The sequence below is a fragment of the Podarcis vaucheri genome (assembly GCF_965113315.1).
Source record: "Podarcis vaucheri genome assembly, chromosome: 12".
NCBI classification, from domain to species: domain Eukaryota; kingdom Metazoa; phylum Chordata; class Lepidosauria; order Squamata; family Lacertidae; genus Podarcis; species Podarcis vaucheri.
In genome coordinates this window covers 19,704,527-19,728,818 of record NC_138750.1, presented here as the reverse complement: position 1 = coordinate 19,728,818, position 24,292 = coordinate 19,704,527, and the positions used below count along the sequence as shown (strand labels likewise).

Genomic DNA, 24,292 nt, shown 5'->3' with positions numbered 1-24,292 from the left:
AGTGCACGTGTGCCTGGGGAACATGTAACACCAAACAGTTGTTTAATACTGTGTCGGAAGCATATCAGTGTGGTAATGGAATGAATAATCTCTCAGTAAAGTACCTTAGTTAATTCTGATGCAAACCTTAAAAGTATATTTAGTTCAACCTCTGCTCTTAATTGTTGTTTTTTTAATTTGAATGATACATTTTTTCTTGTTTCTGCTGAGTTATAACACAAATCACCATTTGTAGGTGAAGTCTGTGAAAACTGGATCAGTCTTCTGGACCATATGCTGCTGCCTATCCTACTTTTACATGGTAAGTGGTATCCTAAACTAATGTACATAATGTGATTTATTGGAAATCATTTTTTGGCAGAACCCAAATGTGCAAGTCACATTCTTTATTTGTACACTGTAAATGCTTTTATTAATAGTATATTGGAGCAACATTTAAAGATAGAAAAAAGTCTATCAGCATTTGTCTGAAAACACTGACTTTATATATATGGTGGTAGGTTTGAAAAGTTTGTTTAACAGAAAATGCCTCTTCACTTTAGAGAATTGGTTTGCATTTTGTATCTTGACTGAAGTTAGTTGAAGATTTATTTTAAGCATGCCACTCGCCTGGTTTGCACCTCACATCAAAGAGTGAATGAGCAGCATAGTTGCGCACCCTATTAAAATGTTCCTGCGGCATTTAGCGTATGCTGCTGCACTGAGAATGAAAGAAGCCAGAGTCATCCAAACCAAGACTTCTGGTTAGTTTCTTCCAAATAAACCATGATCTGCAAGTGATCTGCAAATCTTGGTCACCACAGGCATTTGTTTGAACAACACAACAGGCGAGATTCTGTTTATTCCGCAGTATGGCGTCAGCAAGAGAGGTGTTCTGTGGCTACCTTAGAGCAGCGTGCATCAGCACATAGCTTGTTTTAAACTTATGCCCTACTGTGGTATGTGAACTAGGTCTCTCTAATCCTAAAGACCAGATGAACTGATTTGTGCTTCAAGACTATTCACTGCAAGACTTTAAAATCCAGCAGAAAGCATTTGTTCCAAAGTGGGAAATCTAAAATGTGTGGAAGCTAGAAATATCTTCACCTGGCACTGCAATGATCTTAATGAGGGTGCCAGGTGAGTCTCATTGCGGAAGGAAGCTCTGTTTTCAGAGCGCCTCCATCAAAAATGCCCTCTGCTTAGTAACCACCCACTTCAGCTCTTAAGGGAGACGGGGGAAGGGCCTCAAGTGACTTTCTCAAGATCCGAGCACATATATTTATGGAAGGAGGTAATAGTTTCAGTACTATAGCTAACACTAGTTTTTTTATTTAAAGTACTTCACCCTGGATTTTGATAGATATGCTAGATTATTAAAGAAGTTTTTTTCCCCTTAAAAGTTGCTACATTTGGAAGATAACAGATACAGTGGAACCTCAGGTTGCGGACGTGATCCGTCCGGGAGGCATGTTCGCAACCCGCAGTGCCGCGTCTGCGCACGTGTGGGTCGCAATTTGGCGCTTCTTCGCATGCGCAAAGCACGATTTAGCATTTCTGCGCATGCACGAGCGCTGAAACCTGGGAGTAACCCCTTCCGGTACTTCCGGGTTCGGCACGGTGCGCAATCCAAAATCACGTAATCTGAAGTGTCTGTAACCCGAGGTAGCACTGTACTTGGTTGCCATATGTGTGACCAAGCTATCAATGGTGCATAAGGTGTGGATGCTACAGATCTGTTCATACTTGGTTTGTTCACTAGTGTTAATCACTATATCCTTTCATTGTAGAGGAAAACATTGCAGTTCTTATTTTGACATTGTTGGTAAAGTGAATAATGACTCTAAAATTAAACTAACTGGCAAATTGCTTAATTTTGCAGTCTTCTTAATTGGCATTAATGAGTTCCTGCTTGATATTTTATTTACTCCTTTATTAAGTTTACAAATACATTATAATGTATTATATATAAATCACAAAAGTAGTTCTTTATGTTAATACATAATAATTCATATTAATAGTAAAGTGATGGTATTTATAATTTTCTGGAAAACATTTCACTGAGAGCCATGACGTAAAATCTTAACTCAGGCATACCCAGAGTAGATCCAATGAAATCAATGGACTTAATTAAGTTAGTTAAGTCCATTGAATGGGTCTACTCTGAGTACAGCTAATGTTGAAGGTCACATACAATGTGTATAATCTGCGTAAAGGACTAGTTGAGGAGGAATAAGTAAAAAATGCTTCCTGGATCTGCTTTCTACTGAAATCTTTCTGTCCTGTGGATTTTTCCTTGTGGCCTGGATTATCTTGTCTTGAAGACAAAATTTAATTCATGTTGGTTAGTTTAATGGTTTAACAATAATGTGTATAAATTAGCATTATGTTCTGATATGTTTATTTTTCAGGTTTCTGCATGGGGTGGTTATGTTTTCATCATCAACCTTATTCCACTGCATGTATTTGTGCTCCTGTTGATGCAAAGATACAGTAGGAGGGTCTACATAGGTGAGTGTTTTGATTTGCTGAGATTGAATGAAAAGTGGGGGTTTTCCCCATTCTTAATCACATTACTTCCTTTTTCAATTTAAATGACTATGAATTTAACTTAATTTAAGTGGTTACTTTTGTCTAGTTACAGGCAAAATCGTAAAATAGAATTATTAGAATTCTAATAAGGTTATTAGAATTAGTAGATTTGTTTTACTTTTTAAATCATCTTGCATTGCATTGCTTATTGCTTCTGCCATAAGGAAGCAAATTTATTTATTTATTTATTACAAATAAATACACTTAAGGTAGCTAATAACCAGAATAATAATACTTCAAAATGAACAATGTAGTCTAAACAAAATAAAATGTACTGTAGTTTAAAAAGATAATTTAACACTGTAATCATTCATCTCAAGACAATTTTTCAGAAACGCATGCAACTTTCTTACTATTACCAGTGTGTGACAAATCTGTTTATAATGGGACTGATGAAGCTGGTAATGAATGACAGTTGATCATCCCAGTGCAATGATATCAGTCATTGTCCCTGCACGTGGCTTTGATTCTACCCTGGGAAGGAGGCAACTAACCTCTGTCCCCAGTAGGAAGGACAAGTGTGAGAGGAGCTTTATACTAATCTTGTCTGCTTCCCTGTACAATTTGGTGTGCTGAAGCTGATGGATGCCATGTATTAGACCAGGGGTCAGCAAACCTTTTCAGCAGGGGGCCGGTCCACTGTCCCTCAGACCTTGTGGGAGGCTGGACTATATTTTGAAGAAAAAAATGAACAAATTCCTATGCCCCACAAATAACCCAGAGATGCATTTTAAATAAAAGGACACATTCTACTCATGTAAAAACACGCTGATTCCCGGACCGTCCGCAGGCCATATTTAGAAGGCGATTGGGCCAGATCCAGCCCCTGGGCCTTAGTTTGCCTACCCATGTATTAGACATTGCTAGGGCTTTTCCTTCAGTTCATATGCTCTGTTCTATCCCAGTTAATTCTGCACTTATCACACAAATGAAGCCCTTTTAAAAAAAGGCCAACTGCACAGTGGAAAAACTGCAATTCTGCTGTGCTAAAAGGTGACATGCTACAGTGCATTGCGTTCTGTAAATATGTGTTCTTCAGTTGGAGATAAGTCACTGGTGTTGTCTTTTACTATTAAAAAGCAATCAGAGGCCTGTATCCAGCCTTTATGCTGGGCAGTATAGCACTAATATTGGTGATAAAACACTTCCTGCTCTTACAGCTTGCATTTTGAATACCTGACTTTATGTGATGTCAGGTGATTGACTGATGGTCACCTGACAAAAAATGGACTGAGGAGGGTATGTGATTCAGTATCTCGCCCCTGACATAAACGTTCAGGTCGGGCATTCCACATATAAGCGAGCAGCAAGAAAGAATGAAATTATGTGGGAAAGAAACCTGGTATGATTTTCTTTTTTGCAGACACACATACAATAACAAAAAGACTAATGGGGCATGGTCTAATTTGCATCGCAATCTTGTTCAGGATCATTTGATGTTCACAGAACTTTTCCGGAATGTAAATTCTTTGCCAGAATTGGGCATATTTTATGGCTTTTGTAAATGGATGTAAACTGAGATTCTATTTGACCTACTTGGCATCATAACTACAATGCTGACTAAACTCCTGCTGACTGCTCATGCATATTTGATGCAGAGTTATTGATGTTGACATCAGTGTGACTACTTTTGAATCAGTTTACGAATATTGCAGAAGATTTTCTGCAAGTGCTTAGCTGCAAAAGGTTACAGTGCTGAATAAAAGGGAAAAAACCTTTATAAACAGAATAAGCTCCCTGTGATCTATTTTAGAGCAGTCTAGCGGTAAAGGTAAACATTTGCAACAGTAGTAGACAAATATTTGTCACAATTTAGAGCTTTTAAATCTAGTTTCAAATAACTTTGAGAGGATGTAAAGTACTACTATATGCATTCAGAAAACTAGTTTGAATCAGAAGCAACATTGTAGGCTTAATTCTACGCAAGGACATATTGGCATTAAGAGTAGAATTTGGTCACGTTGAACAAAGTTGATTGTCTTTCAGTCTTTTTCTCTTTTTTTGTTTAGGACAACAGGTTTTTTGGCTTGTTACTTTTAAGCAATTTTAATGTAAACATAATTTTAAGTGATCCTTCACTATAGCTGACTTCCACACTAAAGCAGCTGGCAGAATTTCAATGTTCAAGTTTATTAGCTAGTAATTAATAACACATTTCAAGGAAAATGAACAATATAATGGAAATATCCAGACTGAATTGTAGGACTATTTATCATTCTATACTCAATGAGGATTGATCATGCCCAGTAGCTGCAGAATACTGATTATCTGTTGGAGGAGGGGAAAAGCAGAGGAAGGAGAAATAAAGCGGCTATCCTGGAACAGGGTGTGTAGGAGTCACTCTTATGCTGCAACATCTTTTTTAGGTCCCACTTTTAATGCATATTTCATAGAAAAATGCTCAGTAGCCAATGTTATGGATATCCAGTGGACACGAGAGAATTTGTGCTTCCTTTTCTTGCTACAGTGTCTCCCACCTGTCTCCTCTGTACGGTCCTACAACCCTCCAAAGCAGTTGGGGGGTGGGGAGGTACGTGGGGAAGTATAGGGGTGGCTAGTTCCATAGTGCAAGGGGAAGGCTTTTGCAAAAGCCCATTACACAAGCAGGATGACACCATGGGATGTTGCTCGCTAAGATAACCGGTAAAATAGTAGGCACATTGTATTACTATTCTCATATCACTGTTTTTAACTTCATATGCACATGTAATGTCCTTTGTTTGTTAAGGATAATAAAATTTATTCTTATACTGCTTAGAAAGACATATATGTGATGTGCTATAAATAGCAGGATTTCTACTTTCTTTTACTCTTGTATAGTCTACATTGAATGCTGCCCCTTCCTTTCAACACTTGGCTAACATATAGCATAAATCTGATTTTCTGCTTATATGCATAAGAAAGCAACTTTTGAATTGTTCAACAGGATAACGCTTGCCACCTTTGCATTGAAAATAAGTGGAACAAAGTAGACCCATAACGTCTTTTTTCACATGGTTTTTCACATACCCATTTGTCAGAATACTTAATTAGCTGGACAGTTTTGTTAGTTATTAGCAAACGGGGTTTGCCATTGTATTATTGAGCAGCACTGAAACTGCCTTGTAGCTTAGTCCTTTCGAGTGTAGGATTGAATGTTTCATGAGGAGATAATGAATAACTAAGACATCTGGTATTATGTTTAGAAAGGTTACAGCAATCAGGTTCATCTTGATAGATGGACATTGTTGTTACGGTGTATTTCCAAAAGATTCTTCTAGTGAGAACAGCCCATCCTTCAGTTTCTAACTTCTCTGAGACTGTATTCTGCCAAAGGTGTCCTCAAAAAGAAACTTGAGTGGTGGAAGATTTTCAGAAGTACTTAGTGTATTTAGGGAAGGCTAGCAACGCTGTGTTTGCTGCCAAAGGATTGGTAACGGATGGTGCAGAAATCTTGTATCATTGTGTTCTGATAGCCTTTAACTGAAATATGTAAAGCAGTCAGTAAATGAATTTCTGTGCTGCTGAAATACACCTAAGGCCCTTAGCCTGCCGGTGAGTGTGAGCTAACTGTATCAGGAAGTCTGAGAAAGGGAGGTCCAATGTCCATTTGCAATTCAAGCTAACTGTGCTCACCATCTAATTATACAGTCTAGACCCGACTGTTCTGCTTTCATCATGCTGTGATGTATCTAAAGAAGCAAGCTCATCAAAACTGAATTATTTCAAGGTGAAGTTTTTATAATTAAAAACTCTTTGGCAAGAGATATGTAGAGGTTAAGAGGAGGGTGCTAATCCTTTCCCCATCTGATATCTTCCCCCCCAAAAAAGAAATCTGATTTAGAGTCTGCTTTCTGGCCAAATAGGAAAAAGTAGTTGGGGAAAGAGTTATAGACAAGCAGCAACAATTAAACACCTCCCAACACTACCAGTTTGGGAATCCTGCTGGCTGATGAGTATCCTTTTTATCCCCTGCTAGCATCAATATTGGGAAGCAGGTGGCGCTGTGGGTTAAACCACAGAGCCTAGAGCTTGCCAATCAGAAGGTCAGCAGTTTGAATCCCCGCGACAGGGTGAGCTCCCGTTGCTCGGTCCCTGCTCCTGCCAACCTAGCAGTTCGAAAGCACGTCAAAGTGCAAGTAGATAAATAGGTACTGCTCCAGCAGGAAGGTAAACGGCGTTTCCGTGCGCTGCTCTGGTTTGCCAGAAGCGGCTTAGTCAGGCTGGCCACATGACCCGGAAGCTGTACGCCGGCTCCCTCAGCCAATAAAGCGAGATGAGCACCGCAACCCCAGAGTTGGCCACGACCGGACCTAATGGTCAGGGGTCCCTTTACCTATATTATAGAGCAGTGGTGGCCAACTCCCAAGAGACTGTGATCTACTCACAGAGTTAAAAACTGGCAGTGATCTACCCCCTTTTTTTGAGTTCAGGTCCCATGGGGGGGGGGGCTCAGGTCAAAGTTACTGAGTTTTTTCAGGGAGGAGGAAAAATGTTGAGCTTCTTTTAGAGGAGCCACAGTTGTTCAGCTTTTTTGGGGGGAGCCAATGATCTACCAGTGATCTACCTGTTGGACATGCCTGTTATAGAGGATGGAGGGAAATTCTTTATGAAGGTATCATTGTGAAAAATGTGTCAGAATTGCAAAGGATATTGGGATGGCATGGAATGGGTCTATATTCCCTTCGCACAGACTTAGGAATCTTATTAGCATTTTCATATGAGCAAACAGTAAGAAATTTGTTTTTGCAGCCATCTAAAGTGTTACCGGGTGGGGGAGTTGATGTGCAGAATTAATAAACTCTTGTGATTAGCATAATGGAAGAACACAAAACTGTAAATGCGACAATGGATCCTAATTGCTGTTAAATGCCACAGGATGGCAGTGTTGCAATAATTTTGTGACATGAATTTCAAAATAGTGGCAGGCTTGGCATTTTTAGAGTTATGTGTGTAAATATCTTGGTTAGATGAAGATACAAACCCTGAACTGAAAGAAAAAGGGGAGAAATTATGCAAAAATGTATGCCATTGATCACTGTGTGCTTCTGTGGTTTCCAACACATTGTCTATTGACTGAAATATTTTGATAAATGAGTCTTAGTGAAATGAGTTGTGTTGTGCGAAGATCATGACATTTGAAATAAAGCTGCTTGATTGAGGATGCAAAAGTATAATGAACATAGTCCACAATTATAAGGAAAGCTGGTAGAGGTATGTTGTGTTCATAAACTGGGAAAATATCAAATATATTAGCAGCTTTATTCTGAATATCCAGTTTTACCAGGGCATTGTCATGTCAGCTTGCCTAGATGGATCTGCAAAGAAAAAATAGTTGGCAATCTACATACAATAATAATTATACAAGCTGGTTAAACTCACTTTTGCTGTATTTTGGACATCCACAAAAATGCATGTTATGAAACTAAACTGCTTGGTGCCAAAATATCTGTAAGTGTGCCTGCTCCAGTGCCAGGCAATTCAGTCTTTAAAATTGGTGGCAAGGGGGGAGGAGCCTCTGTTTGGGTCCAGGTCAGGGTTCACAAGTGAGGAGGATGTAGAAAGACCTTCTCTGTGGTGCGACCTCAACTTTCAAATAATCATCTTCACTGTGTCTCCCTCATTGTTGGTTTTCAGATGTCAGTTGAAAACATTTTTATTTATACAGGATTTTGCAGTTTCATAATTGGATGTTTAATCCTTAGCAGCAATATGTGACTTTGTGTGTTATTTTAGCTTATACAGTTTTTATTCATATACTTTTGCTTTTTAAAAAATTCAGAGAACATTTATTCAAAAGCTACAATATAGTTACAATACATTTTCAATCAATATTTTTGCTTTTGTGCTTGCTGTATATTTTCCTGCAATCAACACAAGATAATATCACCAAGGCAACTATCTGTAAACAAACAATAAGCATCCATAAAAAAGGCAAAATATAGTTTCTGTCCCAAGTAGATTTTACCTTGAACAATTGCAAACGTAGGAATAAAGAGTCCACTTGTGATATACCAGTCGTTCAGTGCTTGGAAGTCATTCCCTTAATCAGACGACAAACTGAAGGACATGGTCCTCTTTCTATGCTCCTCCCGATGGAAACATGCAGATGGGGACAGATACACCCCTGCTTTAAGTCCTAAAATTATGAGTATTGCTTTTAACTCTGTAATATGTCTTCTCCCTCATAATTTTAAGCACAGACAAAATTAAAACTTTCTCTGTGTGCATAATAATTTTCCTTTTTTGCTGTTTTTCATTCACAGCATATAGTACTTTCTATATTGTGGGCTTAATATTATCCATGCAGATACCTTTTGTTGGATTTCAGCCAATAAGAACAAGTGAACATATGGCAGCTGCAGGTAAGAAAATTATTATTATTTTATATATTAAATTTACCGTATTTTTCCGTCTATAAGACACCCCCGTGTATAAGTTACCCCCTATTTTGGGGGACTCTGATTTAAGAAAATTGGGGGAGGATCTTACCATCTATAAGACGCCTCCAAATTTTGGACATTATTTTTTAGGGGAAAAACCTAGTCTTATACACAGAAAAATATGGTATGTTGTCTTACACCAGAGCCTCAAGGCAATCTACAATAAAATTATTTAGGATCCAGTGCACTTCAGAAAATCCCTAAATAAAATAACAGTTTAATGCATTGAAAATACTCACTATGAAGGTGTTACTCTGTATTGTAATCAGTCACACAGACACTATTTTGGCTGGTAACCAAATGACAGCCAAATGTGGCATATTTGAGCTAAAGGGATCCACAAGAGAATTGGAGTTTTTGTTTACTTATGGGAACAGAGTATTGAATGGCGTACCTCACTGAAGGGCAAAATATAAGCAGTTAAAGGATGGTAAATATATTTGTCTCCTGTTTACAATCCACACCCCCTTGACTTCCTATGCCATGAAAGGATAATTAAAATTAATGAGCTTAGAGTAAGGATTGAAATGTTGTTTGAGAACTTAGACCAAGGTTGTCTTTCTTTAACCAGGTGTATTCGCACTGCTGCAGGCCTATGCCTTCTTGCAATATATGAGAGACCGGCTTACAAAGCAAGAATTTCAGACCTTGTTCTTCCTGGGTATATCTCTAGCTGCTGGAGTTGTATTCTTGAGTGTCATCTATTTAACATATACAGGTAAATCATACAAAAGAAATGCTTTTCATTGACAAATAGAGTTTCAGATAGGCCCTGAGTAATCCACAAGATTCATCGAGCCCTTCAGGCCTCCCAGCAATGTTTGCATGATTCAAAAGAAACTTCAGCAACCTTATCTATAGAAACAGCATTTGGTGTAATAGCTGACTTTTTGCACCCATTAAAGCATTTTCAAAGAAACTTGCTTTTCTTTCTTTTTTTAGGACTGATTTAGTATTTCCTTCATTTTCTATTAGTTTAAAACAAAAAACGGTTGTCCTTCTTGAGGGTCTTTCTCCTTTTGAAACATGTGAAAAGTAGATATTGATCCAAGCCTTTCTAGAAATCCATAATAATGCTCATCTACTAACTTAAATTGTTTTGTTGAAATTTTTAGGTTACATTGCACCATGGAGTGGCAGATTTTATTCACTATGGGATACTGGGTAAGTAGAATAGAAACAGCACCATACATTTAGGCTATGCTGAGTGGGTGACAAGTTTTATCCATTTCAGACAAACCTCCTGAACTATGGTCTATTGTTATTAGGAAACTGTAAGCTTCCATTTGCTGTTTGAAACAATCTGCAGTTTCCCATTAAAACCAAATACGAGCAACTCTGACTTACGCAAACTACAGTGAGTTCATTCAGTCGTTTCATCCCTTGGTTTCATTTGAACAAACCATTGCTCTCAGTATTTGTACATTGAGAAACTTCTGAATTGTTCCAGATGACAAAAAGAAGCATTAAATTTCCTCCCCTCACAGGTGAAGAAAGAGGGAAAGTGTTTCAGAGTTTATTTTTATATATTTGCTATATATGTCGTGCACATCAATAGTAGAATTATGCTTAGCTGTGAGTCCTGGAAGACCTGTTCCCCGCTTGCACCCCAGTGTTCAATTGCAGCTGCCTCCCAGCTGTTTCCTCACCCTAAGCTCTGGAGTATATGAAAGACCCAAGCAGGCGAGGGTACTCACGGGCAAATTGTGTCAATGTCCCGAGCCATTTGGATGTTCAAGATGTTGGTCAGGGCTTCAATCAGCTAGAAAATCCCCCAGAAACCCATTGGATTCATCAGTCTCTTGAGGGCTGACCACGTTGATAGATCCCCTACCTCTACAGAGGGGGAAAGGTGCTGAAAATCTAAATCTCAACAGGAAATGATCTGACCATGACAAGGAACTGATGTCAGTATCCCCCACCTTTTCACCCTCTTCCTGCCCAGTTGAGGGAAAAGGTCCCGAATGTAGCCTGCCATTTGCATTGGGCTGGCAGTCTGAGGGTCCTCTGCAGCACCTCTGAGACCAGCTTAAGCAGGCAAACTGCTGGGCAGAAAGCTGGGCAGATTCCCCCCACAACTGGACACAGAGTGTGTGGAGAGAGAGAGAGATGTAATCTCTGTAGACTACAGCAACTCCCCAACCCAACCCTCAAGTCTGTCCTGATGCAGCACTGAGTACCCAAGTGGGCACAGCTAGGTGAGACCAACCCCACCTTACTCGCCCACCCAGGTTCCAGTGATTCAGGACCAGATCAGCCTCCTCATCCATAACCAAATCATGGATGAGGGAGGTCTTACTGAGAGCCAACGTGGCATTCAGCAACAGCAGCCACAGACCTGAGGGCTGACTGATAGCACAGCCTCAGTTTCCCAGGTTAGAGAAGGGCTGGCACATGGCTCCGTTACTAACTGCTTGTGCTGTGTGCCCCTTACCCCTAAACAGGGATGTGTCTGATCATTTGATCCACACACTTTGTTCACGCTTCGGCAAGGCGACATAGGGAAGCTTTGTAATGAGAATAGGTTTTTGGCAGTTTCTGGGGTTAAATGAAATGCATTTTAGCTAAAAAATAAGTAAGTAAATGTTAACCTGCATATTTAAAGGTGTATTCAGAATGTTACAAAAATAATTGAAGAATGTTCGGTTGTCCTTGGTTGTACTATCTTTAGTAGTTTCGTCACTTCAAAATAATTTGAACTGAATTTTTTTTAAACAAGGTATGCGAAAATTCACATCCCGATCATTGCCTCTGTGTCTGAACACCAGCCTACAACATGGGTTTCCTTCTTTTTTGATCTACATATTCTCGTGTGTACTTTCCCAGCAGGGCTGTGGTTCTGTATCAAAAACATCAATGATGAGAGAGTCTTTGGTAAGAAGAAGTAACCATCTTTTCAGAACTAAACGATGAGCTTTAGCTGAAATGCTGATGTCCTAGTTGTTAGCTTAGATTCATTAGCTTAGTTTACTGCTGTTACTTCAGTGTTGAGTTAAATGCATTTCCTCAGGAAGTAGATATGTTTCTTAACGTGATTCCTTTTGATTGAACTTCCTTTTAGAATGGCTTATACTGAATGCTTCCACTGTGAATATACAAGTAGAATCTTCTCACTGAATAGCTAATGCAATTTTATGTATTATTTCATAAATTTATATACCATTTGGTTGTAAGGGGGAAAGCCTCAAAGCGGTTTGCAAAAAAAATTAAAGAATAAAATGATAAATATGATTTATGGTAATTTAACAGATAGACTATTCATCAGCAAATACACTCTTCAGTTATTTTAGATAATTTTGTTTGCAATTTGATGACTCATATTATGGTGAAATTCCAGTGATTCCAGAGGTGAGACTTGATTGGTTTGAAATGGGGGGGGGGGGGGCTTTCCATCACTGTAGTTACAGGTAATTTAAAAATGGGCATTGCTATAGTTAGCTGCTTCTGAAGTTATACTGTCTTTAGTTTGCACAAGCTTTCCACCAGTGTAGGGTTTGTATTAGTCTACATTTTAATCCAGTGCAAGAAAATGATTTTCTTCAAATTAATTTGTAAAAATGCTATTAAAATGCTGCTTGTGAGAACTTTTAAAAACTTCTTTCCCTTCTAGCTTTAGTGCAGTCAAGTTTCAGGAGTTCACAGAAACCTTGTGGAGTAATTTATATGCTTTGGTAAAGCTACTCTTTTGTCCTTCAGATCCTAGTAAAGTGAGATGTCTTTTAGCAAGATAACATACATATTGATTTGGTTCTGATTAATTTTCCTTTTTTTTATAAACAACTGAAATCCCTTTTTAAAGTTCAGAAATATATAATACATTTCAAAGGTGGGTTCAATTCTGTGCACACAGCAGATTTTAGGAATCAAATCTGTAAGCTTCAGGTGTACCGTAATTGTGCTTATTTCTGAAGTGGATAGTAATCAAGATTTTAAAATGTCCTATAGTAAATCTCAGTGTCTTTATTTCTCTACAGTGGCTCTGTATGCAATCAGTGCTGTTTACTTCGCTGGAGTGATGGTTCGTCTTATGTTAACTTTGACTCCAGTAGTCTGTATGCTGTCAGCAATTGCTTTCTCCAACGTTTTTGAGCATTATTTGGGTGATGATATGAAGAGAGAGAATCCACCAATAGAAGACAGCAGTGATGAGGACGATAAAAGAAACCCAGGAAATCTTTATGATAAGGTGGGACTTGAAGATCTAGGTGGCTTCCGATTTTAGATATTTTTTAAAAATAAATGAATCCACATTAAAAGCAAAAACAGAGAGAGCAAAATGGTTGCATGTGTAGTGCTTCTGTTCTGGCCAAGGGGTTCTAAGTACTCCATCCCCCCCCCCAATTTTCCATCTCCTTCCATCAGTCATTCTCACTGAGCATGTGCAGTCTTCATTGGCTTTTTCTGGGGAAGCAGTGGACACGCTACTGCTCTGTCGCTGCTACATTAAAATGTTAGATAGCTTTCAGTTCCATCCCTGGGGATGTTTTAAAATAGGCTCTCAGTATCAAACAGTTCTTTCTGCCCTTTATAGATGCATCTCTCTCCCTTTCCAGCCATTCTGTTCCATTCCCTTTCACACTCGGTTGTCAATTGTTTCCTTTCAGTCTCACAGTGGGATTGTTTTGGAGGTTCATTCCTTTGTTTGTTTTGACTAAAGGTGGGTTGCTTCTTTTAGCAGCGTAGCTTTTAGCTGCTGCTTTCTATCTGCGCTAGTGATGCAGGTTTTTGTACATAAGCACGACTACAAAAAGACTTGAACCCTTTATAGAAGGGGTGATGTTGCTTTCCAACTTTTGCAGATGAACTGAAAAATGTAAGGAAACACAATCTCATTCATGCAGATGTTAAATGTTAAACGCCACCCCACTACCGCACACTTTGGGAGGGGGACGACTGTTTTTGTTTGAGATACATCAAAAATTACTAGTGTTCTTTAAAAAAAAAAACAACCAGTAGAAGACAGCTTCTGACATCCTTAATAAATAGGCATTTGTCTAGCACATAACTTGGAAAACAACTCTTGAGGGAGGGCTCTAGAAATGTGGCTTTATTGTTGAATATGGGGCTTATAAACCCTAAAGCCTGGCATAAACTGAAAGGCCCCGAAATTCTAATATGTTTTTGTTCAGGCAGGTAAAGTGAGGAAACACATATCTGAACAGGAGAAAACAGAAGAGGGTCTTGGGCCGAATATCAAGAGCATTGTGACAATGTTGATGCTCATGCTGCTGATGATGTTTGCCGTCCACTGCACATGGGTAACTAGCAATGCCTACTCCAGTCCCAGTGTCGTCCTGGCCTCTTACAATCATGATGGGTAAGGCATTTTGTATGCATTTTAGTGTGAGTTTAATGACTGTGTGAGACCGGTTAGGAATGCAAAACACATCACGTGACACATTGGCCTGACCCCTGTTCTCCATGGACTCGTAACTTCTGGCTTGAACTACTGCAAATTTATAATGCCACTGAGGTTGTTGGCTAGTTGCAGCTAGTGCATAATGCAGCAACTCGACCGCTCACTGGGGTATCTTATCACTATCATGTTATGCCACTGCTGGAAGAATTGCACTGGCTGCCAGTTAGCTACCAGAAGTGATGCTGGAAGTGATGTGCAAAACCCCATACAGCTTGGGTCCAAGATGCATTTAAAAATCACCTTATTACTTCAGTACACAACCAGTCACTTCTCTCTGCGAGATGCCCTCCCACCAGGAGGTTCATTCTGAAGGATACAGGAATTGGGTGTTTAGCATGACAGCAGCAGTCCCTTATGTTACGTATCAGACATCATCTCTATTGCACTTTTGGCACATATGGAAGACTTCCTTTTTCAACAAGCCTTTTAATTGGAGATTTTTATCCTAGTTTGTACTTTTGGGATAGGAACTTGTTTTTATATATGAAATTGCTTTGCATATGTTTTTATTTTTCCCTTTTAAATTATATTTGCTTTTAAAGTTGTATCTTTTCCTCACAAAAGTGACCCAAAACAATTTACATAACCAATAAACAACTTTGTATAACAACCAATGAAACCTATAAGCCCAACCATATAGATAAAGACAGGTCTTACAGATCCCGCTCCACTTAAAGAGGCTACAAATATCTGAAGCCCTTTATTCATTCACTTTAAGATGCTTTATAGGAAGCAATTCATAAATGGAGTAGAATAAATAAGATCTAATCAAAGTGAGTCTGCTTTCCGATAAAAACTTTCTGGGGGTTTTTCTGTTGCAGCACCCGAAACATTTTGGATGACTTCAGAGAAGCCTACTATTGGCTAAGACAAAACACAGATGAACATGCCAGAGTAATGTCTTGGTGGGATTATGGCTATCAGATAGCAGGAATGGCAAATCGGACTACTCTAGTTGACAATAATACTTGGAATAACAGCCACATAGCCCTGGTACGTAGTGGTACTTCTGCTTATTGAGAACTGGGTGACAGAACACGTGGCTCTAGATTTATAAACAATTACATTTTAATGTATGCTGAAGATTGCTTTTCATTATGTTGCTTTATTTTATGCCTTAACTCCAAGATCGTGTTTGAGAAATGTTCATTTTCTAGGTTGATGGTGATATCTGATAACATAGAATTTGAAACAGAAAACAGTGTTTCAACTTTTATTCTCAATAAACATTGAGATATCTACCTGACCTTATCCTGTTTATATCCACAGCCTGTCAACTGTGTTAAAGGACAATGACCATTATCACTACTCCCTCTGGACTCCTTGCTGAGAGGAGCAGCAGGGGAAGAGTATATTCTAATAGGGCTATAGCTGTCTTCATAAAAAGTGGTCCGATTATTATAACAACAAACCATTGTTTATGACATCTTAACTGGGCCAGTGACTACAAAAATATGTACTGTAGTGTTGCCACATACTGAACATGACTGAAGTTTTAGGCTTGAAAGATACATAATTATAGTGTTTTATGTTTTATTTTATATTTAAGTTGTGTTTATACATATTTTAAGCCAACCCCTGACTCTCATGTAGCTTTTAGTTAAACTCGATGCTACGATTATTTCAGTTCTATATTTCACATTGGATGAAATGACCTCTAATAACATGGGCTAATGATATATCTTGACTGGTTGGTTAATAACTGCTTTTTAGACAAGAACACTTGCAAGTTTTAGAAATAACTCTCTTTCTTGCAGGTAGGAAAAGCTATGTCTTCAAATGAGACAGCAGCTTATGAGATCATGAAGAGTCTGGATGTGGATTACGTGTTAATAATTTTTGGAGGTGTAATTGGCTACTCTGGTGATGATATCAACAAATTCTTGTGGATGGTGAGGATAGCTGAAGGAGAACATCCTAAAGATATCAGGGTGAGTTGAAATATAAATTGCCCCCAAAAAAACCCTTTAGTAATTATGTTAAGGCTGTTGGTACAACCTATCAAGATCTTGCTTCTAATTCCGCCACACTTCTATTGAGAAATTTTCCTGATATATTCTCTGGATTCTAGGTACTTCTCAGTAGAGCTATAATTAGATGACATCCTAATAGTCGTAGTATTTTATGTAATAAATAATAGTATTTTATGTTGAGGGATTGCTTCAAATCAGGCCTTATCAGACATTGGTGCCATATCATAATATACCTGATAAGATCCGTAGTAAGTTGAAATGAGAACAAATTGTGGTCTTCCTTTATGGACGGTGCTTTTTTCTTTAAAAAATGTTTAGGGGTACTCACATTTTGACTCAAGAAAATCACCATTTTATAGTTCAAATCGGGGAAAATAAAATACAGTAAATGGACAAAACTACAAAGATTCACAAAATGTTTAGGGGTATGCAATACCCCTGTATGCGCCCCAGAAAAAAAGCACTGCTTATGGATGTTCAGAAATGTGTCTTTCTTGGTGACACAGCTGAATATTCTTCCAGCTGAATAATCCAATTTCTGAATGCTTAAGTAATAATTTTGCTACTGTACCCCCCTCAAAAATCATGGTTACAGCCAGTATAGAAAAAAACAAGATTGAGCTCAGTGTGTGAGAGTTAAGTCAGTTTATTTGAAGTAGAAACCAGTTACAGCACCACTTTATTTCCCATATTGTGGCAACATGCATGACACTAATTGTATTTCCTTTTTCTCCCTAAAGGAAAGCGACTATTTTACTCCACAGGGAGAGTTTCGAGTTGATAAAGCAGGCTCTCCAACCTTGCTAAACTGTCTCATGTATAAAATGTCATATTACAGATTTGGAGAAATGCAGGTTAGTGAAATTTTGCTATCTTAAATGTTTCTTTGGGGGTGGGGATGTAGGCCACTTAATCCAAAAAATCTCTAAGCGATATGTGTAATATAATTATCAATAAAAGTTAAACTTGGCAAAACTTTTAAAACAAAATATAATGCTAGTTTTTAGAATATAGTTTAACAACTAACCTCTGTATCCCTCAAAGAATCCATAGGGTTGTGTAGTCTTCCTTTGGCAGAATAAGGATTGGGGTGGTCTTCAGTGACTCTCCCAAACCTCTAGAGCAGATTGACAGGTGGCTATAGGTGGGAAGGGGAATAATATCAACCTGAAGAGTGCTTCAATTCCTGTTTAGTTGATGGGAGACTTACTGGATCAAATAGCCTTCTATCAAGTTCCAGTGAGGGATACCGATTAGTATAGTATTATAGTACTTTAGTGCTAATATGATAAAATAGCCAAAGGGCTAAGAGGGAAAGGAAGTGGCAGTAGAGGTCAAATATGCTCTGAGCTCTTGTAACCCCCAGGGTTAAAGGATCAGGTGGGTATTAACATCTGCATGGAGCTTTCATTATAAGTAACTAGGAAGAGCTGGTTAATATGAGCTTATATTACAAAGTTAAATAAAGGGCAAAGGAATGTAATTCATTATCTGTTATATTTCTTATGTGAAAGTTGCCGTTTCTAATATTTATAATGAAAATTGTAGATTTCACAGTACATGTTTCTTCTGTGGGCTACAAGTTTGTATAATATGTATTTTAAGCTAATCTTTGAATTAATATTTTTTAAAATGCACATGCTATAGACCACTTTGGGGTTTTCTTAGAAAAAGAAATAAGGCATCTAAGTTTTAAATTTAATACATTTAAGGGAAATGTCTGGATGGGGGTAATCTGGAAGTTTAGCTTGGGTGTCAGTGGTATGACTCACGGCTCTGCCTTTCAATTGCCATCATCTGATCCCAGGGAGGTGGTGTAAAATCGAAACTGGTGCTTGGGGGCGGTTTGGTATTGGATGTGGCTGAACAAACCATTAGGGGAATCACATGACAGGTGTTGATGTCTGCAACCTCTTTTGGATGAGATCAGAATCTTGTAGCAGCAGCTGCACAACTTGAGAGTTGTCTTGTGAATGTAGCTCTCATCACCAAGCACCTTTTACCAAAACCTTCCCAGAAGAAATCTGGCATCCCATTACTTACAGGCTTGATGACAGTAATGCAGAGGTTCTCAACCTTTTGGGGTCCACAGCTCCATTTTTTTCTGCGGCACCCCTGTGGGGCTCAGGAGCCCAGTTATGTCACCCCTTGCCTGCAAAGCCGGCAGCCTCTCACCCTTTTTCGAACACCGTCCCTTGTGGAGTGTTCCCTCGGCCTCCTCTCTTCTCCTCTCTCCTTGAGAGTCCTCCGGGCAGCCACTGCTGCCACCCCTGGTCTCTGAGCTGCCCCCCTCACCCCAAAGAGAGGCGCCTCCTCACATTGCCCCACAGGAGCCTAGGAAGCACCCCCTGGCCAGCCCCCGAGGCACCATTTGTCTAGGGAGCTTGTAGCCAGGTCTGCTGCAACAAACAGCCACGCAAGCCTTTGGGAGGCAGAGACGCAAGAGGGCATCAGAGGAAGGTGGTAAGGAAAGAGGGACTGAGGCCAGTGTTGCCCGCAGCACCCCAGGGTGCCACGGCACACTTGTTGAAAACCACTGCTGTAATGTGTTACTTTAACAGGGACTGCCGGAGTTCTGAAGGTAATAGGAGATAAAAGCACACAACAGTGATCCTTTACCAACTCGCACTAGTATCCGTTTATTGGTTTTGACCAGGCATAGGCAAACTCGGCCCTCCAGATGTTTTGGGACTACAACTCCCATGATCCCTAGCTAACAGGACCAGTGGTCAGGGATGATGGGAATTGTAGTCCCAAAACATTTGGAGGGCTGAGTTTGCCTATGCCTGGTTTTGACCCAGCTTCTTGTAGGCAGATTTTATTCAGGGAGCCTTCGCCTATTTTGACTCTAGTGTTTTAACTGTTGCTTTTTGGTTGTTGTGGTGGCTTATATTTTTGATTTTATGATCAGCAGTTTTTTTATTGTGAGGCTGGATGGAATCCTTTAAATCAGTCTCCCATTTCCAGCTCTTAGATTTGGTTCTGGGAAGGGATTACACATCTGTAAATAAATGGGATAGTAGTGTTTTGGATAGTCCTTTTATACTTTTTCTATTTTGCACTGTATACAAATAAAAATAAGAAACTTGTTGCAAGCAATTGCCATGGAACAGGGGGCTCCAGATTTTTCATGTAAATTGTACCCACATTTGAGGCCCAAACATTTAAATGTTATAGTTTTATACCGCAATGTAGCGATTTGAAGTTAAGGCTCCCATAACAATATCCTATTGCAAAATGTATGGCAACTCATATATATTTTAAGTAGAACTTGGAACACTGGGAGATATTTTTCAAAGTAGTACTTGGATTGAGTTCTATTCACAGGATTGCATTTTATATCTTCAACCTAATGTGTGACATTAACTTTTTGTAGCTGGATTTTCGGACACCTCCAGGATTTGATCGCACACGCAATGCTGAGATTGGCAACAAGGACATTAAGTTTAAACATTTGGAAGAAGCCTTCACATCAGAGCATTGGCTTGTTAGAATATATAAAGTGAAACAGCTAGACAACAGAGAGACACTGGATCATAAGCCTAGGCTAACCAACATTTTACCAAAACAAAAGTATTTGTCAAAAAAGGTGGGTTCCCAGTGAAGTATCCCTAAGGAGGTTCATAGTGTTACACAAATTTACCAACTATATGATTAGTTCTTTCTACTAGCCAGACGCAGAGAGAGTTTGTATCAAATATCAGACGTGCCTGATGGTAACCATGGTTAACTAACACTGACTAAGCATGTGAGGGCAACTAAATTCATTGTTGTGCTAATTGGCAGGCTGTCTCAGAATCTCTTGAAAATCCCAGCAAAGTGTAACAGAGTACTATCCAAAATACGTAAGTAGTGTTTTAGTAACTATGGCAGCTCACTGAGTAAAATGTGAAAGTGTCTTTCTGAAAAGTGATACCTAGAAATTTCAGAATGACTTCTCTTTTTTTTGTAAAATAATTAAACCTGGAGCTTTTGTTGACAGCTTGAGTGTCTGGCTTACTCCTTTTGAAATTGTCTTACACAGGTTTTCATTTTTAAAGACTCATTTTTGTGTGCGCGCGCTACTCTATTGAATATAAAAGTGTTCAGGCATGGAAATAAAATCCTTTTAAACAAACACCCCCTTTTTTACATGATTCCTTGCAAAATAAATAGAACCTTATGGACAGACAATGTTTAATCTTTTAGGAAGGTCACTTCAAGGGCAGAGTTGTATAGAGTTACAAGCTGACTATATAAACTATTGATATTGCTGGAATTCGGAAAAGCATTCAAAGAGTAAATTGATTAATAACTTGATACTTGAGTGGCAAGGACATATTCACACATACCCGTTTAAACCACTAAAGGTGTTTTCTGGCTTCCACTTTCATGCACAAATGTTTTCTGCTATAAAGTATTTACTTCCCAATTGTCTTTGAGATCTCCCAGTTTGGTGCTCCTGGCTTCCTGCATGTACCTATTATGCAGGTGTACAGAAGCATCTGCCCAGAAGAGGTAAGCTGTGCACATTATTACACCAGGGGTTGGCAACGTTTTTTGAGGCCAGTCCAATCCACTCTCCTGCAGACCTCTCAGTGCATGCCCGCTCAAGCTATTTCCAGCGCACTTCCGGGATGAATGAGCGCCCGTGCACATGCGCACACACTATTTCCAGCACTCTTCCGACCCAGAAGTCGGTCCCCACAGCGAGAAAAAAAATGGCACCACAGGAGGAAAAAGCATGGAATCTCCATACCAATCCACAAAACGGCCATGGGCCAGAACTGGCCCATGGGCCTTAGGATGCCAACCTCTGTCTTACACCCTTAAAAATCATCATGCATACATAACACAAATCATATGGTAGTGACATGTTCATGTTGTGTTTAAAAGCATAGTATGAGCAACATAAGAACACAATTTGCAATAGTTGCAAGGTTGGAATATCAGTGCATTATCATACCATGTGGGTTGTGTTTTTTTCTGGCATTGGAGTCATACATATTTTGGAATGAGGTACTGAGAATTTTCAGATTCAGTGTTGCAGATATTAGTTGCACTTGCTGTACCTTAGCAGCAAAAAATCTTGTCCTCATTTTTGGAAGTCTTAAGATGAGCAAATCACATTTCTAGTTTTGGAGATACGAGTGTGGATGAGTCAAGGATGTAGGGCTTAAAATAAGCGATAGCGGTATGCAATGCAAGTCTTTATATTAGTTTTTGCTTCCAGGAAAAAGGTCAGTTCAAAATTTCCCCTTCCCTTTGAGAGTGTAAGGTAAAGTTGCCTTTAGAATTAAGGATCTAAATTGTACTGTACCCTGCATATAATGGCCTTATAGTCTAACTTTTCGATGTAGTGCCAGAATAGTTGTGTCCCAGTGATAAAGGAAATGACAGCCATATTTTTGTCAGTATATCAGACCCCAGGAAAAGTCTGTTACCTGTCTTGCCTGCCATGTGGCAAGCAAACCTTGCTTTAACATATAATTATCACATCACTGTGATGGCTCCCACTAGCTCAACTATTTTGTAGAATCCAACCCAAGGTTAAAATTGCTTAAAATATTTCTGGGAGGCACAATTATAGAAGGAAAAATGGATGCTGTGTTTGTCTACCTTTTATTTTAAAAATACGCTTAACACGAAGTACTAAACAGAAACCTACGTTAAGGGGTGTTGACTAAATGTACATAGAAAATAAATTTATGAAGCCAGATTGTTATTTGTTATTTATTAAATTTAGATACTGCCCTATCTTAGGGCAAGTTCACAAGATAACAGCCCAGTTTCTTTAAAAGATTAAAGTTCAGTTTTGAAAAGGTTTTGAGTGTTAAAGGTTATTGTGACACCAGTAAAATGTCAAAAATATGGAGAAGAGCGTTCTGTAGCCCTTATGAAAATTTACTGCAAATCATTTACAACTAAGGTTTACCTGATTTAGGCAATAATCTTAAACACACTTACTAGGGGGTAGGTTTCACTGAGTACAGTGGGACTTGTCTCTGAGAAAACATGCATAGGGTGGGGCTATCAAAAATTTCAGATTAGGCCTGCCAGTTTCCTAGCCCTGACCCCAAATGTAATATTTAAATATTCTAGAGCAATGCAGAACTTGATGTAGTCACTAGAGCATTGTAAGAAACTAATACACTATTCTGTTTTTCTTTTTAGACTGCCAAAAGGAAGCGTGGCTACATTAAGAATAAACTAATTTTAAAGAAAGGCAAGAGACCCAACAGGAAGACAGTTTAAATACACTGTACTGATTGCTAATATTGAAGCAGTTGTCCTTGAGATAACCAGTCTTTGCCTTTAGCTCAAGTCATGTTTCACAGCAACATGAGGGTACAGAACCATCATTGGTCCAGATTATTGTACAAAACTTTCAGGCAATGTCTGACTTTAAAATTTTTGGCTTATTGAGAACAGCTGTTTTAGATTTGTATTGTGGAGCAAGACTGAGCTGCTGTCCAGGTCTAGCAGCAGATTTTTTTGATTTTACTGGTACATATTATCCTTCCAATCGATTGAATTTGGACTGATTGCACCAAAGAGCCCTTTAATTCGGTCCTTGGCACATGCATACTTGTCGAGATTTTTTTTTAAGTAGTTGAGCTGAACAGCAATATCTTACTGGAATGGTGAAATGTATGAATTGACTAGCCTTGGTCTGACACTTTCAGGAGTGTGGATATTTTTATATTCAGCTACTAGGACTCCTTTAAAGGTATTTATTTTACAAGACTTCATGAAATGTACTCTCCTCTTGCTGTATGTTGTGTGCTGGACTGTAAACCAAGCTGCAGTTTCACTAATCACCGGACAGATTATATAATTGGATTATGCAACTTGTTTTGAGAAGAGTTGGTCTTGCTGCCCATATGCAGGTGTATTCTTGGACTATATAGGGCAAATCTTGTAGGTAGATACAAGGGCTAAATTTGTATCTTAAATCAGACACGACAGTAATGAATGCTACTGAGCACCCGAGCACCTGGTGTTCTCAGATTTTGCTTGTTTAGCTTCATATTTTCATTAAACCATAATTTGGCCTGTTAGGAGATGTTTTTTGACAAGTATCCAAAGTCTTTCTGTGGCTACTGAAAGGCAGATGGTTTATAAAGCTGCCTCCATTTTCACGGGGTTGTGGAAATGACTGGCTTTTCTCCATATTTTTATTTAGTGCTTCAGTTGATGGGAAACTTTTTGCTTGACTATGTGCTTTGTCTTTTCTATTTTACTAAAAAGACAATTATCAAGTGCACTAAATTATGGAGACTGAACACGTTCACTTTCCAACTATAGGAAACCTTACAGACTTGAACATCCTTTAGTTATTTTAATAAAGTTAAATGTGTTTGGGGGTATGGCTCACCTGACAGCCACAGGACATAATTTCAATATAGTAAACAGCTTATGCCAGATGTATTGGTGTAAAGCAGAATAGTATGTACCTTCCAAACAAAACAAAAAAAATTATCTATTGCTCAGTGAGAATGTTACTGCTGACTTTTCTTCTCAGATGTATAATTTTTATTTGTAAATTCATTTTTGAGTAAAGAGGTTATTAAATCAATAATGCAGTGGCAACATTTTCACAAAATAACAATCTGGATTTCTGACCCTTTGTCATTGAGATTATATTACTTTGTTGCTTTCAAGATCAATGCAGACCCGTTGTTGACTATAGGGAAAAATAAAGTTAAATCAAGTTTTGTGTTAAGTGGTTGGCTGCTGTTCCTTTTTTTATTATCTTACATTAAGCTTTGCCAATTCTGCTTATGGACTTGCTTACAAATTCTCTTGCAATCATCTACCCTTTGCCCAGTCAGTGAGGGAATAGCATCCAGTTGCTGCCTTTCTGCTGACAGAAGGATCAGCAAAGCTTTCTAGTGTGCAGCGTGGATCAAGGCAATCTTCAGCTA

General features: G+C 38.8%; 1 protein-coding gene across 1 annotated transcript in view; it reads left to right on the top strand.

The window, feature by feature from the left end:
* The window catches only part of STT3B (STT3 oligosaccharyltransferase complex catalytic subunit B), a 43,266-nt gene extending 19,176 nt beyond the window's left edge, over positions 1-24,090 (top strand). The window contains exons 4-16 of the mRNA XM_082193363.1: positions 236-301; positions 2,391-2,490; positions 8,817-8,915; positions 9,565-9,711; positions 10,109-10,157; positions 11,713-11,867; positions 12,968-13,179; positions 14,123-14,310; positions 15,234-15,405; positions 16,170-16,343; positions 17,126-17,239; positions 19,762-19,974; positions 22,539-24,090. Of these exons, the coding sequence (XP_082049489.1) occupies positions 236-301; positions 2,391-2,490; positions 8,817-8,915; positions 9,565-9,711; positions 10,109-10,157; positions 11,713-11,867; positions 12,968-13,179; positions 14,123-14,310; positions 15,234-15,405; positions 16,170-16,343; positions 17,126-17,239; positions 19,762-19,974; positions 22,539-22,619 (1,770 nt within the window). The 3' untranslated portion in view covers positions 22,620-24,090. The remainder of the gene's footprint in view (positions 1-235; positions 302-2,390; positions 2,491-8,816; positions 8,916-9,564; positions 9,712-10,108; positions 10,158-11,712; positions 11,868-12,967; positions 13,180-14,122; positions 14,311-15,233; positions 15,406-16,169; positions 16,344-17,125; positions 17,240-19,761; positions 19,975-22,538) is intronic.
* Positions 24,091-24,292: the final 202 nt, after the last annotated feature.